This window comes from Gymnoscopelus braueri (genome assembly GCF_963280865.1).
Source record: "Gymnoscopelus braueri genome assembly, chromosome: 1".
Taxonomy (NCBI): domain Eukaryota; kingdom Metazoa; phylum Chordata; class Actinopteri; order Myctophiformes; family Myctophidae; genus Gymnoscopelus; species Gymnoscopelus braueri.
In genome coordinates, this window is record NC_137603.1 from 421925 (window position 1) to 437525 (window position 15601).

The following is a 15601-nucleotide window of genomic DNA, read 5'->3' on the forward strand; positions in this document are numbered from 1 at the left end:
CTTATGTGGTATTCGTTCGATCTCTAAAGGCATAGCTACTTTAAATTGCAGTGAATTGTTTCTGGCTAAACGCTTTGCAATTCAGTCAATAACAACGGTGTGTGTCCCTCCGGGCTATGGCATTTCATCTACGTTGCCATGTCTGATTATTATAAGCATCGCTGGGCTTATTTTTCTTTTTTTCTTCTGTAAAGTCGCTTGTTATTTGTGATTTTGGCTTATTTCTGGGGTATAGTTGCTTAGGATTGCTTCCTAAGGTGGTTCTGTCATGGTCCCCCGGATTTGTTTCAAAATCTTTCAAATATTCCACTTGTATCTTGAAAGTAGCAGATCATTTACATTTCATACATGTCATGCTGATTTCTCTCTCAACATCTGGCAACTTAGCATTCCAGCAGGATGATATCATATGTTTAGCTGACAGAGAGAGAGTGCAGGGTTCAAGGAATATCAGCTGTTTTATCGTGAAGCTTAAGTAAGGTTGCTTCTCGCTGCGCTGCTACCGTTTACTACCAGAAGCTTTAATTGAAAATAAATTTATCAATCTATAAAATGTTCTGGTATGGCTTCTGGGCGGAATGGATTAAATGATTAATTCTGTGGCATAAAGTGGCTTCGCTTCCGCATTCCGCAATACACGCTGTCGTGTCTGACGATGACGTCACTGTTTTTTTTTTTTTTTTGGTGCAGTCTGGGAAATGTAGTCTGTTTAAATCCTCCGGCGTAAGCAGGCGCTGTAACCTCCAAGATAAAGTCAGATAATTACAAGTAATTCAGCTAAAGTTTTCTTGTTGTCACTTTAGTGATACAGGAAGCAGATTTCACTTGAGTAAAAGGAGCATTTATAGCAAGTGTCTCCGTTTAGGAATTAAAAAGTAAGTCTCAGTTGGTCTGGTTCATGATTTCAAACAATATTCAACCAATGGATGTTTTTAAATATACTGTAAAGAAACTATAATGGCTCTTGGTGCTCTTAAAATGTTTATGACTAAAGTAGTCTATAGTTGTGCAGATTGGTCATCATATTGTGTTAATCTTTTAATGTTGCAGCAGTATGAGTAGGGCTGATTTTATCTTCATGTGCTGATGGTGGCTACAGCTATTTTCATTTGATGTAGCTACGTTCTCCGGTATCTAACTTGCAGAGTAGGCTAAATGGCTTGGATGTTGTCAAATAATTGTGGCCAGTTAATTGCGTTAAGATGTTGTGGAGGTAGGCTGTTAAATATAATAATGAAGTAATTATCTGCAATCATGTAAATTATAGTAGGCATTCTACGTTGCCTATGCTCTTGTATTGCAAAGCTAATTAAGCTAAACTTGCTTTAAAAGTCAGGATTAGTTAAAGGTGATTTACATTTGCTGAATACACCTTGGTAAAAGGTTGGTAGGTTGCTGGGGTTTCTTAAGTAATCTTGAAACGCTCTGAAGGAAAGCAAAGGCTCTTCTTTTATCTTTTAGCAGCCATCTAAATGGCCATTGTGATTTTGGAATGGTTATAACTGCTAATTGCGAATGCAGCCAGTCCAGCAGAGGGCATTCATGCTCTCAGGGCCCAAGGAGGGGATCAATTCATGAGGGCACTCATGTCTTATCTCGGGATCAACATATGTTCCAGATCCCCGGATGTAATGCTTACTATGAAAAAGCCGGTTGACAATTGATGTCATGTTATGTGCGTCAAGCTTTCAGGAGTAAATTTATGCAACAGGATAAATGGTGGGGCTCTTTAGTAGAGTCAAGATATATCAGTCATTTGTCAAATGTTGGCTGGGAATGTAAAGTCGCTCGGTTAAATGGGTCGGCATTAACGGATCATTAAATTGTATTGGGAAAGGATCCGTCATCGTGGCGATAGACTGTTATAGCAGTCTGATTGTATCAATTTAACAGCTGTCATCTCCGTCCAGGTAATGTGGCCGCTGGCCATGTTAAAATTGATTAGTTTGTTTAGTAACCAAGTATCATGGTTGATGGGCATTTCAACAGTCTTGGAATCCAAACTTAGTACCGTTACTGTTGCTATGAAGTTATCGAAGAATGTTATGGTCATTAATTAAATCTGCTCAGGAGGCAAACATTTAAGTTAATCTTCTCTTATGTTCTTCAAAGGGTGGCTTATCATTCTTGGTATTATGTTGGCTTGGTTCTCCTTGCAGTCTTGTAAGCAAGGTTGCAATTTTACAAGCAATGTAATGTTAAAGGAGTACTGGATTCAGATTAAATAATGTAAAGCCAAGTCGATAACCACTGCTTCATCCATGTGGAGTCTAATCTGAGAGTATATCAAGAGCTAGACATGCATCCATCATTTGATGTTGCATTTCTATTGAGGGACATTTTATGAATTTATCTTAAGTCTTTTCTCAGAAGCTGCTTCAATATTATTCTGTTAATTAGGAAGTCAATCCGTGGTTAGATAGGGCAGTCATAGATGTTAGCTGCTAACACTCAGTTCTTAGTCTGTTCTCACACAAGCTCTATTCTGTTAATCTGTGGCATTGTTCATCAGGTTGTCCCGTCTTCCGTCTAAGCTTAATTCAGCAGATCAAATCTCAACTCATATTTCAGTTGGTGCACAGATGGTCATCTGTCCTGATTTTTAAAAATGGAATAGCACCCATAGCACTATGATGACATAGTGCTATGATCGTTATATGTGCCAAAATGGGGAAAGTTGTTGGCTCAGGATGTTACGAATACAAGTGTGTAATCGCTAAATGTAAATGGTAGTTCTGTTATTACCATGCATATCTGGTGGTCGCTGGGTGAAGTTAAGGTGTAAACTCAAGTCATGTTAAGTTTAAATCTTCCTTTAGTTGGCACTAGAGGAGTTCAGCGGTGCTCAAACTCAGAGTTCTCGTTAAGATGGTTCAGGTATTCTTCAGTTGGCACTGGAGGAATGGTAAATGGCAGAAACGCCACTCAGCGTTCTCATTGGTTACATTCACACAGGGCTCATGTGGGCTATGTTAGCTGGCGTTCAATTTCATTTGCGATGCCTGGACCCTTCATCATGCAGTCTTCTCAGTCATCCTTCCGTTCGCCTGCTGCTCAACGGGCTCAAAAAAGAGCAACCTCAAGGGAAGATAAAAGATTGCCTCTTACGATTAAGTTTGTGCACCAGTTGGTGGGAAAACTCACCGCTTTTTATGGTTTCTTAAGTTGTGGGGAATTCACCACTCGGTCTCTCTCGTTTGATCCTCAGCATGATCTCACAATTTCTGATTCAACTTTTGAAGATCATTTATTTACTCTATTTCTGAAAAACTCTAAATCTGATAAATGTAAAAAAGGAGGACCTGTTATCATAACTAAGACTAAACTAAGACTGTCTCCTTAAGGAGTCTAGTGGGATATCTGCTTGGATGAATCGGTGAGCGTTCACCGTAGGGCGTTCTTGGTTCCGCGTGTTGGGGGTTGTTATGTTATGGTATATCTATCTCCTTGCTCTTAATGGTTAATGATGGCTGTATGATTGTGTTGAGCAGGGAGAAAATTATGTTGCAGAGCCTGAACGCCAAGATAAATTATTAAATCCACACTTGTATTCACATTCATAATAAATATTGGTTCAAATTATTTGTGAGTTATCTGACTGAACTGAATGTTTGAGAACTATTTCTAAACCAGTCACTCTTCTAGTTCTCTGTCTACTGGCTCATATATTTAGTCATAAGCTTCACAAAATGTTCTTTATATTTTGACTAAATAGTTAAAAAAGTTTTACTGGAACAAATACAAGTAATGGAGCTGTTAACATATACAATCAGGACATCTTAGTGAGAGTAGCACTCTGTGGTGTAAATGGGAGAGCCATGTGGAAAGTGTGTGTGTGTGTGTGTGTGTGTGTGTGTGTGTGTGTGTGTGTGTGTGTGTGCGCGTGCGTGCGTGCGTGCGTGCGTGCGTGCGTGCGTGCGTGTGTGTGTGTTTGTGTGCGCGCGTGTGCGTGTGCCTGTGTGCATGCGTGTGCGTGTGCTTGTGTGTTTGGGGGGAGGCATAATATAATAAGTTATGATGAAATAGCACCTCATCTTAACTAAAAGCACTGTGTAGAATGCTATAGGAAATACAATAGGAAGAGTCAACAACCAAATAGGGAGCATTTTTATGTTTGACTCTGTTCTGTTTTATTATCAGGTTCTTGACCAATGATTTATTTAATGACCTTTTACTCTGTCGTTCTAGTTGGACAAGGCTAATGAACTGGCCTCGTGTGGTCAGACTATGTCACTGCGTGTGTGTGAGTCTGGTGCTTCTATAAGGACGTTTTTTCCCAAGGGGGCGGGATCAAAAGAATGGCTCTGAACACAATTGGTTAGACCTACAACCAACTACCAATTACAGTCTCCCATATTTGAATACTGGGCCCTGATTGGTCAGCCCAGACGGGGCCAGACCCAAATCGCAGAGGGACATTTAATTGTTTGCACTGACAGGTTTGTCTGGTCCCAGGCTAACTGTTAATGTTGTATTTGGTGTTGTTGCTGAAGTCAACATGACTGCATCACTGTGGTGTCATCACTGTGGTGTCCACATTAAACAAGTAAAGTAAATAAACAAGTAAGACGCGCGAACGCGGTAAGCGAACGCAAAAAAAGAATGAAAAAAAATATTTAAAAAAAAGTAACCAATAATTTTTTTTTTTTTTTTTTTTTTTTAATCTGCGTTAAAAGGAGCATCTTAGAAAAATACAAATTCACAAAAAAAAAACTTGGAATGTTTTTGAACAATTCAACAAAGTGTTTGAAGTGCCTGTTTCACCCACTTCCGGGGGGCGGAGCCAAAATCCGAGCCCGATGTATTTGTTCGTAGACCCCCACTTAGGGGGGGTAGAAAAAGTTTGGGAGCGATTCGGGCACTTTTCATTTAACATGGGGTTTCAATGGGGAGTTTTTAGGAGCCTTCTCCGGGGCGTGGCTTCCGGGGGAAGGGGCGGGCTTAAACGCAACCTTGACAGGTGTGTTCAGTTTTCAAAGACCTTTCATTTGATGTATGGTACGTCTAAATTGGACATTTACTTATCTCAGAGGAGCTGCACACAGGCAGTGCACACAGGCAGTGCACACAGAGACCCAGAGACACACACAACCCAAGCAGGGTTACATAGTAAGCTCCACTTGGTCGGAGGCGCGGCTTCGCCGCGCCTCCTCCCGCGTTCGCAACAAAGTAAAACAGTAACACTGCAATCGACACTCTGGGTTGTAAATGGAACAGAGTAGGATCCTCTCACACTGTGTTCTACAGGAAAGTCCTTTAATATTGATGGAATCACCTTCCAGTACACTTCCAGTATAAGCAGTGATCTTACTTTAGTATTTATAGAATCATCACCAGTAGACTAACTTCCAGTAGAAGCAGTGATCTTACCTTGAGTCTGGTGGTTTGTCTTCATTGCTGGTTCCCTCCTCCACTCTGTCCCCAGAGACACTCATCTTCTGGACTTTAACACATCTATGATGCACAGAGAACACAAAGAAGGGTATTAGAAATACCAAATACCACATTTGTTGTCCAGGGTGTTTTAGAGAAGAGAGAAGAGTCTAGGACGTGTGGAGCGTTGTCCAGGGTGTTTTAGAGAAGAGAGAAGAGTCTAGGACGTGTGGAGCGCTGTCCGGGGTGTTTTAGAGAAGAGAGAAGAGTCTAGGACGTGTGGAGCGTTGTCCGGGGTGTTTTAGAGAAGAGAGAAGAGTCTAGGACGTGTGGAGCGTTGTCCGGGGTGTTTTAGAGAAGAGAGAAGAGTCTAGGACGTGTGGAGCGTTGTCCGGGGTGTTTTAGAGAAGAGAGAAGAGTCTAGGACGTGTGGAGCGTTGTCCGGGGTGTTTTAGAGAAGAGAGAAGAGTCTAGGACGTGTGGAGCGTTGTCCGGGGTGTTTTAAAGAAGAGAGAAGAGTCTAGGACGTGTGGAGTGTTGTCCGGGGTGTTTTAGAGAAGAGAGAAGAGTCTAGGACGTGTGGAGTGTTGTCCGGGGTGTTTTAGAGAAGGGAGAAGAGTCTAGGACGTGTGGAGCGTTGTCCGGGGTGTTTTAGAGAAGGGAGAAGAGTCTAGGACGTGTGGAGCGTTGTCCGGGGTGTTTTAGAGAAGGGAGAAGAGTCTAGGACGTGTGGAGCGTTGTCCGGGGTGTTTTAGAGAAGAGAGAAGAGTCTAGGACGTGTGGAGCGTTGTCCAGGGGGTTTTAGAGAAGAGAGAAGAGTCTAGGACGTGTGGAGCGTTGTCCGGGGTGTTTTAGAGAAGAGAGAAGAGTCTAGGACGTGTGGAGCGTTGTCCAGGGTGTTTTAGAGAAGAGAGAAGAGTCTAGGACGTGTGGAGCTTTGTCCAGGGTGTTTTAGAGAAGAGAGAAGAGTCTAGGACATGTGGAGCATTGTCCAGTGTGTTTTAGAGAAGGGAGAAGAGTCTAGGACATGTGGAGAAGACACCCACACCCCCACCCCCATATCCCGACAGCCACATCCCCATTTTCCCATCCCCTTCCTACCTGAAAGCCCCCCTATACCCATCCGTCATACCGACTTCCGGTTCGCTCTTTTACTCTTATCCCAAATAAACTCCAACCATTATACACAAGCAGGCCTTAATCTGTACAGTGTCTGTCTCCGACATGCGAGCCAGGCTACTGTGTATAATTACAGTTATAAGAACTCATAAATATTCATAATGCTTTATAACAATGATCATAACACATTATAAAGCATTCTATAATGCTGCAGCATAGGACAGCACTACGTAGGCTACGAAAAGCCTTTCGGCCTTTCTACATTAATTTGTTACGTGCGGTTTCCCGAAGCTAGTTAGGGAGACACGTAACGCCGTGCTCTATGAGAACCTACAACAGTGGTGTTTCCCAAAGAAAGTTAGATGGCATGTAACGCACAACCAGCTGCGCTACTAATGAGGGTAGAGCGTAGGTTTGGCCGGGTCCCAGCTGTGTAGGAGGCTCTTACGCAGCTGGCGTAGGCTACGCACGACCTGAAATTGCTTTAGGACAACCCGGCTCTTACGTGCCTGCTAAGGTACTGCGCAGCCTGTGTGGAGAGAGGCTCTTACGTGCGATGTTTGGGAAACGGCGCGTAGACCCTTCGTAAGGACCGCACGTAAGTCCCTACGCAGCATCTCTTTGGGAAACGCGGCCAATGAGTGTTCATATATGGCTGTGTATGGAAGACAAGCAATAATATCCTGCTGTATTGTAACCTTATCAATCACTGGAAAAACAATCCAACGTTCATCTAGAGTACTGCTGATTGTAGAGTGGGCAATTAGACTGGAGCAAGCTCAGATCAATTATAAGTTGTAGTTGTAACTACTACAAACTATTCACATCCATCACAAAGGTTTTTGCTAGGCAAAAATACACCCTTTGCCATGCACATCTACACAGCTCACATCTACACAGCTCACATCTACACAGCTCACATCTACACAGCTCACATCTACACAGCTCACATCTACACAGCTCACATCTACACAGCTCACATCTACACAGCTCACATCTACACAGCTCACATCTACACCTTTTGTCATTCATATGTATTGATGTTATAACATATGTATTGATGTTATAACATATGAAATGTAATGTTTCCATATTGGTCAAGGTGTGCTGTCACAATGTTTCCACATTACATCTGCATGTTTTTATAGTGTGTGCGTGTCTGCGCGTTTCGCGCACGTGCACGAAAATGCATGTGCATGTGACTGCACATGCATGTACGCTCCCCCGCTTCTAAAAGTAGCACTACAACACTGAACACACCCACTACAACACTGAACACACCCACTACAACACTGAACACACCCACTACAACACTGAACACACCCACTACAACACTGAACACTCCCACTACAACACTGAACACACCCACTACAACACTGAACACTCCCACTACAACACTGAACACACCCACTCTCACATTGGATGTTATCCAATTAATTCTTGTTTCAAACAAAGTATAAAATAGGGTTAAAGTGGTTAAATTGTTCCTCGTTTTTCTGGTGAACACCTGGAACTCCCTCAAGGACCCCTGGGGGTCCCCAAAACCACTGCTCTAAAGATATGATAAAACATAACATAACGTAATATAAATCCTATATATTTTACATTTGTAGAATTGAGAAAACATAAGAAACTGTTAATTTGCACAAACAAATCAAATGTGCCTAAGAGTGCTCTTTAGTTAAGAACAGAATAAGAGTGCTCTTTAGTTAAGAACAGAATAAGAATGCTCTTTTCATTTGAGAGCTGATATGTTTGTCCAAAATAATTGTTTATTTTGTTTTCTTCAATTCTACAGTTGTATAGTATAGGATTTAAATTACTATAATATTTTTATCATTTATAATATGATTTATATTAGCTAGGTATACTATTAGTTTCTTGTTTTAGAAGAGAATATTAGTAGTGTTCTTGCCTACCTATGTTGAATGTACTTACTGTAAGCCTCTTTGGCTAAAAGTGTCTGCTAAATGACCGTAATGTAATGTAATGTAATGATTTGTTTTTAGTAATCATCATCTTTAGAGCAGCAGTTCTCAAAGTGGGGTCTGGGGACCCCCAGGGGTCCTTGAGGGGGTTTCAGGGGGTCCCCAGCAAATTGAGGAACAGTCTGACCACTTTAACCCTATTTTATATATTCAATTCAATTCAAACTTTATTCAAGACACACACAGGGGGGTCCATAGTGAAGAACACACAAAACATATAAAAACAAAACAAAAACAAAACAATAAATCAACAAGGCATAAACAAACAAGGCAGGACTTTCAGCCTTATCTCTGCACATACAGGCTAGAGCGCCAGTGTCTCCATAGCTTAGATGACAGCCTAACAGAGCTCTTGGCAGGATTAGAGAGTGATACAATGATGCTGTTCACAGAGTCTGTTAACCTGTACATAAATCTATACATCAGGTTTGGTAATACAGCAGGGCAAGTGGGTACATTTATTTCTACAAACATTTGACTGGCACTACAGCATCTTGGGGCTTTGAGCAGTCGTTATAGGCCACTGTCATTTTTTACAGACTGCCCTTTTTGTAGCGTCGCCACACGCTACAAAAATACTTTATTTATATACTTTAGCTTTAGCCTATACTTTAGCTATTAAAAAATAGCCGATCTACAATCTCACAGCTTGTTTTGAGCTTGTAGATCGGCTATTTTCTAAACATATTGACATATCTTGAAAAATGTGGAATAATTTTGACATTTTAGAAACATTATTAAACACAAATCTTCTCTTATGGGGGTCCCTGGCAGAACATATTGTCAGATGGGGGTCTGCAGCCACATCCATTTCAGTTTGGGGGTCCTTGACATGAAAATGTTTAAGAAACACTGATTTAGAGTTTACAACAGAGCTGAACATTACTATACAACCAGAACAGACCTGGTTGAGTTGAAGCCCAAGCCCCATAGCCCCCCATTACCCCCCACCCCCCTATACCCCCATTCCCCCTACACCCCATACCCCTACACCCCTATTACCCCACTCCCCTACACCCCCATACCCTAAATGTGTCGCTATAGGACTACAAATGATTCTCTTAGGATTTGTCTTACGAATAATTTAAAGAAAACAATTAAGCAGTTTTCACAAAGATTGTGACTTTGATCCATGTTCTTCTTTATGTGATTTGTTCTCATGAACAGAATCTATGAAGAACACTCTTAGTCACATTAGAACTTATATGACCCCAGGGGTCCTTAAAGGAGAGTTCCGGTCATTTTAGGTTGTATGTTTGATGTGTCGCTAATCACTCACCAACATACAAAGGAACGTTGAATATTTCCAGATCTGCCCCTGTTGTCCATTCTGCAGACCCCTTGCAGCGGCATAATGGGAGAAGTGTGTAAGAGTGAAAATCGTCTATTTTAACAGATGCTAAGTTTTTTTTTTTCTTCTACTACTCATCGTGGAGTCTCATGATACTCAAACATGCGCTGAATGTCCCGCATGAGCTACCACTAATGCAGAACGACATGACGCTGGTTGCTTGTTTCTCTCACAGAACCTGGCGTGTGCAAGCGAAAGGTTTAACCACTTTAACCCTATTTGACTGTTTGAAAATAGCAGATCGACAAACTCACAACGTGTCACATCACATCCTGTGTTGAGCTTGTAGATAGGCTATTTCCACATTTTGAGATGGGGGTCTGCAGCCTCATACATGTCAACCCAGGTAGCAACTGAGCGTGACCGCTGACGTCAGGCTGGTAGTTTCGGGGCGTGCGGGGCGTGGGGATAGACCGACAACGCTGGTCTGTCCCCACGCTGAAGGGGTCTCGCTCATTGAAATGCGTGGCGATCGTGAGCGTCTATTGTCGCACCAGTGTGACGCTGTCCATGTTGAGGACAAGACTCTCTGTCTCTCTGTCTCTCAGTATTACTATACTTGTGAGGACTCATACTTGTGAGGACATAATAAAGCACTTTATGGATCCCATTAGATTTTTTTTGCTATTTTTCACCCTGAACCTAAGCTTGGTGTTATTTAGTGATCAAAACAAAGTAAGGTGACCTAGGATTCATTCTTATTGTATTGTATTTACTCATTGCATTGTTAATTCTGTGTATTGGGATTTAATTCCTATTTAAAATACAATTAAATAATTTGCTTGTGTTACCTTTAACTATTATTTAATACTCAAGTGGCATATTGTTAATAACACACATTAATTAATTATGAATATAACTTCTTATGAAGTATAGTGAGATTGGAATAGATTATTTTTTTAACTGTTCTTTAAAACATTTACTCATTTACTCTGGTCATACAATATAATCATGATTCATGCACATGTTCAAATTAAATAGTACATTTTTGTTAAAAAAAGAAAGGGACTATGTTCTCTGGCGGAGGGTTACTCAGACGGAGGTCTACACATGCGGAGTAATATTCACAGCACTCCTCCCACCCTGTCTCTCAACGCGGAAGGAGGACCTTTTTAACTGTGCGAAAAAAGTCTGGTGTGTTTCCACAGAGACGGTCGGCAGTAACTCCTGCCCAGAACTTGCAAACAAAGTTATTTTTCTGAGCCAAGAGGTGAGTTTCAGCTTTTATGTGTCTTTATGTATATGTCAATTCACTTTTAAGCCAGTAATAATAGTTTTATTCGATCCTATTTTAGGTTTTTGCTCGGTGTACAGCCCATCCCCCACTCCCCTCTGAAAACGCGTGGAGAGTTTTTTCAAACGAACAAGTTGCTTGTTTGCTCTGAATTAATGCTAAGATATGTATTAATTATCTTTGAAGGATTTTATGACGATAATTACTTTCATTGATAGCTTGTTGTATATTAGAAATGGCGCGGAGAACTGTTTGGATTTGGCTTGTTTGTGTGTGTCTGTGTGAGCGTGTGTGCGCGCGCGTGAGCGTGCGAGCGCGCGTCGTAGACGACACAACATAATGTAGTTGGTTGGTTTAGCTGTTTAATTGTCTTATAAAGGATGTAATGACGATATTTACTTGCACTTGCTTGTTGTAGAGTAGACTAAACGGCGCAAAACTGTTTGGAGTTTGCGTGTGTGTGTGTGGGGGGGACGGTGCGTGCGTACACACTTTTCTATCATTATTCTATTGTTGTTATTACCTATGCTGCTGCATTGTCTGAAGGAAATATTAGTCCAATTTAGAATCCATTTATCTAGTTGTAATTCTAGTCTTGTTCAGTGCATACTGTTCATTACATGTAATGTAATGTGTTTTCTCTGTCCTCCTGTCTGTTAGGACTGTACCATCTGTATGGCGTTAGGGGGTCCTTTTGGCTACAAAGGCCCTGGGGTATGGCCCGTCTCCAGGGCAGAGTCGGTGGGGAGACTGGCCCAGTGCGGACACTGGCCCAGTGCGGACACCAGTACCACCTCCACTGTCTGGTGGCCATGTACAACAACGGCAACAAGGATAGCAGGTAGGAGTCCTCATAGGAGCACTCCAGCTTACTCACAAATACACTGTTTTATCATCACTGCAACAAGACTGGTGGAGGTTTCAAGTTGAGGTGGTAAACCTCTCCTCTCTTCCAGCCTGCAGTATCCAACCTGTAAGACCATCTACAGTGTAAAGACAGGCAACCAGCCGGCAGGGAAGATGGAGTAGGCCTACCACATCATCCCCCACTCTTTACCAGGACACCCAGACCGCAAAACCATACGCATCATCTACAACACAATTCAGGTACGACACAGACCAACCATCTCTTTGGTATGAAACAGTGTTAAGGATACTTCCCCTAGAGAACTTTACCTGCACCCTACATAATAACCACAAAGGTTTCTTAAAGACGTGACAGCCATTCATTAATGTAGTGGTTCCAGGTTGTGAGGAAATGTGATGGATCCTGTACATTTTAGTGCATGTATTCTGTTTTCTTTTTTTGTCTTCTAATCTAGTTTATTTAGGTTGGTGTAGTATTTTTTCTTTTGTATGCATTTTAGTATTGTTAAGTGTGTTATTGAATGTTAGTTTGTTCACAAAACCACAACAATTAGGTTGTCTGAGCAGAGATGATCTTGGTGTATGACTCTGTGTACTGTGGCCGGAACCAAATAAATTGCAAAAGGAAAAAGAAAAAAAAGTTTAGACTTTGATGATGATAAATTAATTGATGTGACCCCTCTCTCTCCCTGACCAGGGGCCTGAGCACCCGAACCCAGGCAAGCCCTACACAGCCAGAGGCTTTCCTCGACACTGCTACCTCCCCGACAGCGAGAAAGGCTGCAAGGTACCCACTATCCACCCTCCAAATGCACCAACTAGGACTGTACGAGTCAGCATCATATTATATTGATGTAAGAATTATATTTTCTGATTTTAGTTTAGTCTGCAATGAAGTTTACCAAGTCTAGAGGGTTTAAGTGGTCAATATAACATGTTTTCTCTGTTTCAGCTGCTGTCTTATTGGTGTGGTGTTGCTGTTCTGACCGTCTGAATGACCCGGACCCTTGCTTTCTACTCTGTTGAATGAAATCTACTCATCACTCCCAAAGACAATCTTGTTACGGTAATGTTTCATTGAGGATGTGTTGTTAAAATCTTTCACATTTAGTCAAGAAAAGACTGGGATCCCTGCGTCATTTCCAGGGGGTGTACTTGTTCATCAAGCTACCTCAGGCTACAGAAATAGGAGATGGCCTGTGGCTAAAGTGGTTAATATGTGTTTTCTCTGCTTTTCAGCTGTTGGTGTCTAATGGTTGCTGTTCCGGATCATCTGATGTCTACACACTCCTTGCTGCCTACTGAATGAAAGCTGCTCTGCTCATCACTTCACTCCAAGGACTTTCTTGTTTTGGATCAAATCGAAGAGTCCAAAACTCAATTAATGGACCAAATGTTTTATCAGCAAAGTATAATGTTCAATATAATGATAATGATATCCCTTTAACAAACAAAACTGAGTTCTCTTATAGTGGACCAACATCAAACGATACTCTTTCTGGTCAATGTCAGCTCTGATGGGGCCTCAGTCCTCTTTCTGTTTACTATAATACATTTTTAGGGTTAGCAGCAGGCAATCTGTCTACAGCAAGACTAAATACGTATAACTGTCAATGATGGTATTTACAATGTCATAGATACACATGTATGTAGTTGCACTGTTTTATCTCTTTTCTAATGCTGGTATGGTATGGTATTGTGGGGTTTATTTTACTGCTTGTTTGACATATTGAGAAAATGCATATCCTCACTGTGGTAAGTCCGGAATTCAAACGTTTCTTGTGTAAAAGTAATAGTCATTATGCAGACTGTCCTAATGGTCTAAAATGTATATAAATCTAGCAGATCTACAAGCTCACAATGTGTTACATAGCAACCCATTGTGAGATTGTAGATCAGCTATTTTCAAATGGCTGACATGTATATAGGGCTGAAGTGGGTAATGTATGTTTTGTAATCAAAATCTACAAAGTAACTAAAGTTGTCAAAAAATATAGTAAGTACAATGTTTGTCTGAGATGTAGTGGAGTAAAAGTACTGAAAATTGGAAATACTCCAGTAAGTAAAAATACATCAAAATGGTGCTTAAGTGCAGTACTTGAGTAAATAAACTTAGTTACTTTACACCAGTCCTTCTCAAACTTTTTTCATGTCAAGGACCCCCTAATTGACACTTATTACCCCGTGGACCCCCATTTGAAAAGATAAGCCAGGGACCCCAATAAGAGAAGGTTTTTACGGCTCTCTAGCAGTGATTCTCAACCATTTTAATTTCAAGGACCTCCAGTTTGACATGCATTAGGCTACGGACCCCAATTTAATGGCATTTATACCTCTGGGACCCCAATATACACTGTAAAACCAATGTTAATCGAACTCTGAGAGTGTACAAATGGAACCAAATGGACCCGTAAGGGTCCATTTGGTTCCATTTGTACACTCTTACAGACCCACAAGGGTCCATTTGTACACTCTCAGAGTTAAAGACCCACAAGGGTCCATTTGGTTCCTATCAATCATTTGACTGTGGACCCCCTGGAACCCCCCAAGGACCCCACTTCAAGAACCAATGCTTTACACCACTGACTATTGTTACAGACAAGAGAAGCCCAACAGAACTGTGATAGCCCACATCATCCTGCTTTGTACAATTGTGATTGCTTTATGCATTTGTAACTTTCTTTTACTATTTTAATAAAACGAAAAAAAACTAAGTTCACATCTGGGCTCCTTTATTACATGTGTTTATATATAAATATGTGGGAGGGAGGGGGGTTTACAATAAATGGGGGGGTCATATACGAGGGGGGGTTCGCAATATATGGGGGGGGGGGGGGTCATATACGACAGCGCCACACTACTCGGCCGCTCGCGGGTCCACCCGGCCCGTCAGCGCTACGCCTGGTGTGCGCTCGGCGCAGCGCACAGTAAACGCTGATCAAGGACGTCACGTGGAGACGTCGGTTCGCGACGAGCGGACGCTCCGGTCGGCGGGGCGTGGAGACGTCGTCACACTAGAAATCTGACATGATTTGCTACCTGGGAATGTGGGGGTCTTTGACATGAACATGTTGGACCAACACCTGGGGGTCCCCAACACCATCCCTCATTAAAATGATTTGTATTATATTTTCCTCTCAAGCCAATCAGCACTGAACTGAGTTTAAAACACAACAATCTTCTCTCTTTAAAGCAGTGGTTCTCAAAGTGGGGCCTGGGGACCCCTAGGGGTCCTTGAGGGGTTTCCAGGGGGTCCCCAGCAAATTGAGGAACAGTCTGACCACTTTAACCCTATTTTATTCAAAAATAGACGATCTACAATCTCACAGCTCGTTTTCAGCTTGTAGATCGGCTTTCTAAACATATTGACATAAAATGTGGAATAATTTTGACATTTTAGAACAAAAATTAAACACAAATGTTTAATGCAGAACATATGGGGGTCTGCAGCCAAATACATTTACATGTCCCTGACATTCTCATGTCAGGGACCCCCCCCCCCCCCCCCCCCGGGTTTGTGGGTTAAGAGGAAATGGCACCCGAGGTGGCTTTATTTCATTAACTTAATAGCAAAATGGCCGCCATGTGAATATGGTGAATACCATCAATACCACCTCCCTGTGGCCTCATACCCCCCACATGCACCACCATACCCCCCCCCCCCCCCCC

At 41.9% G+C, this 15601-nt stretch overlaps 1 protein-coding gene and 1 long non-coding RNA gene across 2 annotated transcripts in view; one reads left to right on the forward strand and one right to left on the reverse strand.

The window, feature by feature from the left end:
- The window catches only part of LOC308084358 (NACHT, LRR and PYD domains-containing protein 3-like), a 78882-nt gene that overhangs the window by 62528 nt on the left and 753 nt on the right, over positions 1-15601 (reverse strand). Inside the window, exon 2 of the mRNA XM_080426975.1 lies at positions 5371-5454. Coding sequence (XP_080283101.1) covers positions 5371-5435 — 65 coding nt within the window. The 5' untranslated portion in view covers positions 5436-5454. The remainder of the gene's footprint in view (positions 1-5370; positions 5455-15601) is intronic.
- Positions 10933-14299, forward strand: LOC308086700. The gene is made up of 6 exons (XR_013933263.1): positions 10933-11041; positions 11726-11906; positions 12022-12172; positions 12630-12758; positions 12885-12998; positions 13172-14299. It is a non-coding gene; the product is annotated as an uncharacterized lncRNA (long non-coding RNA).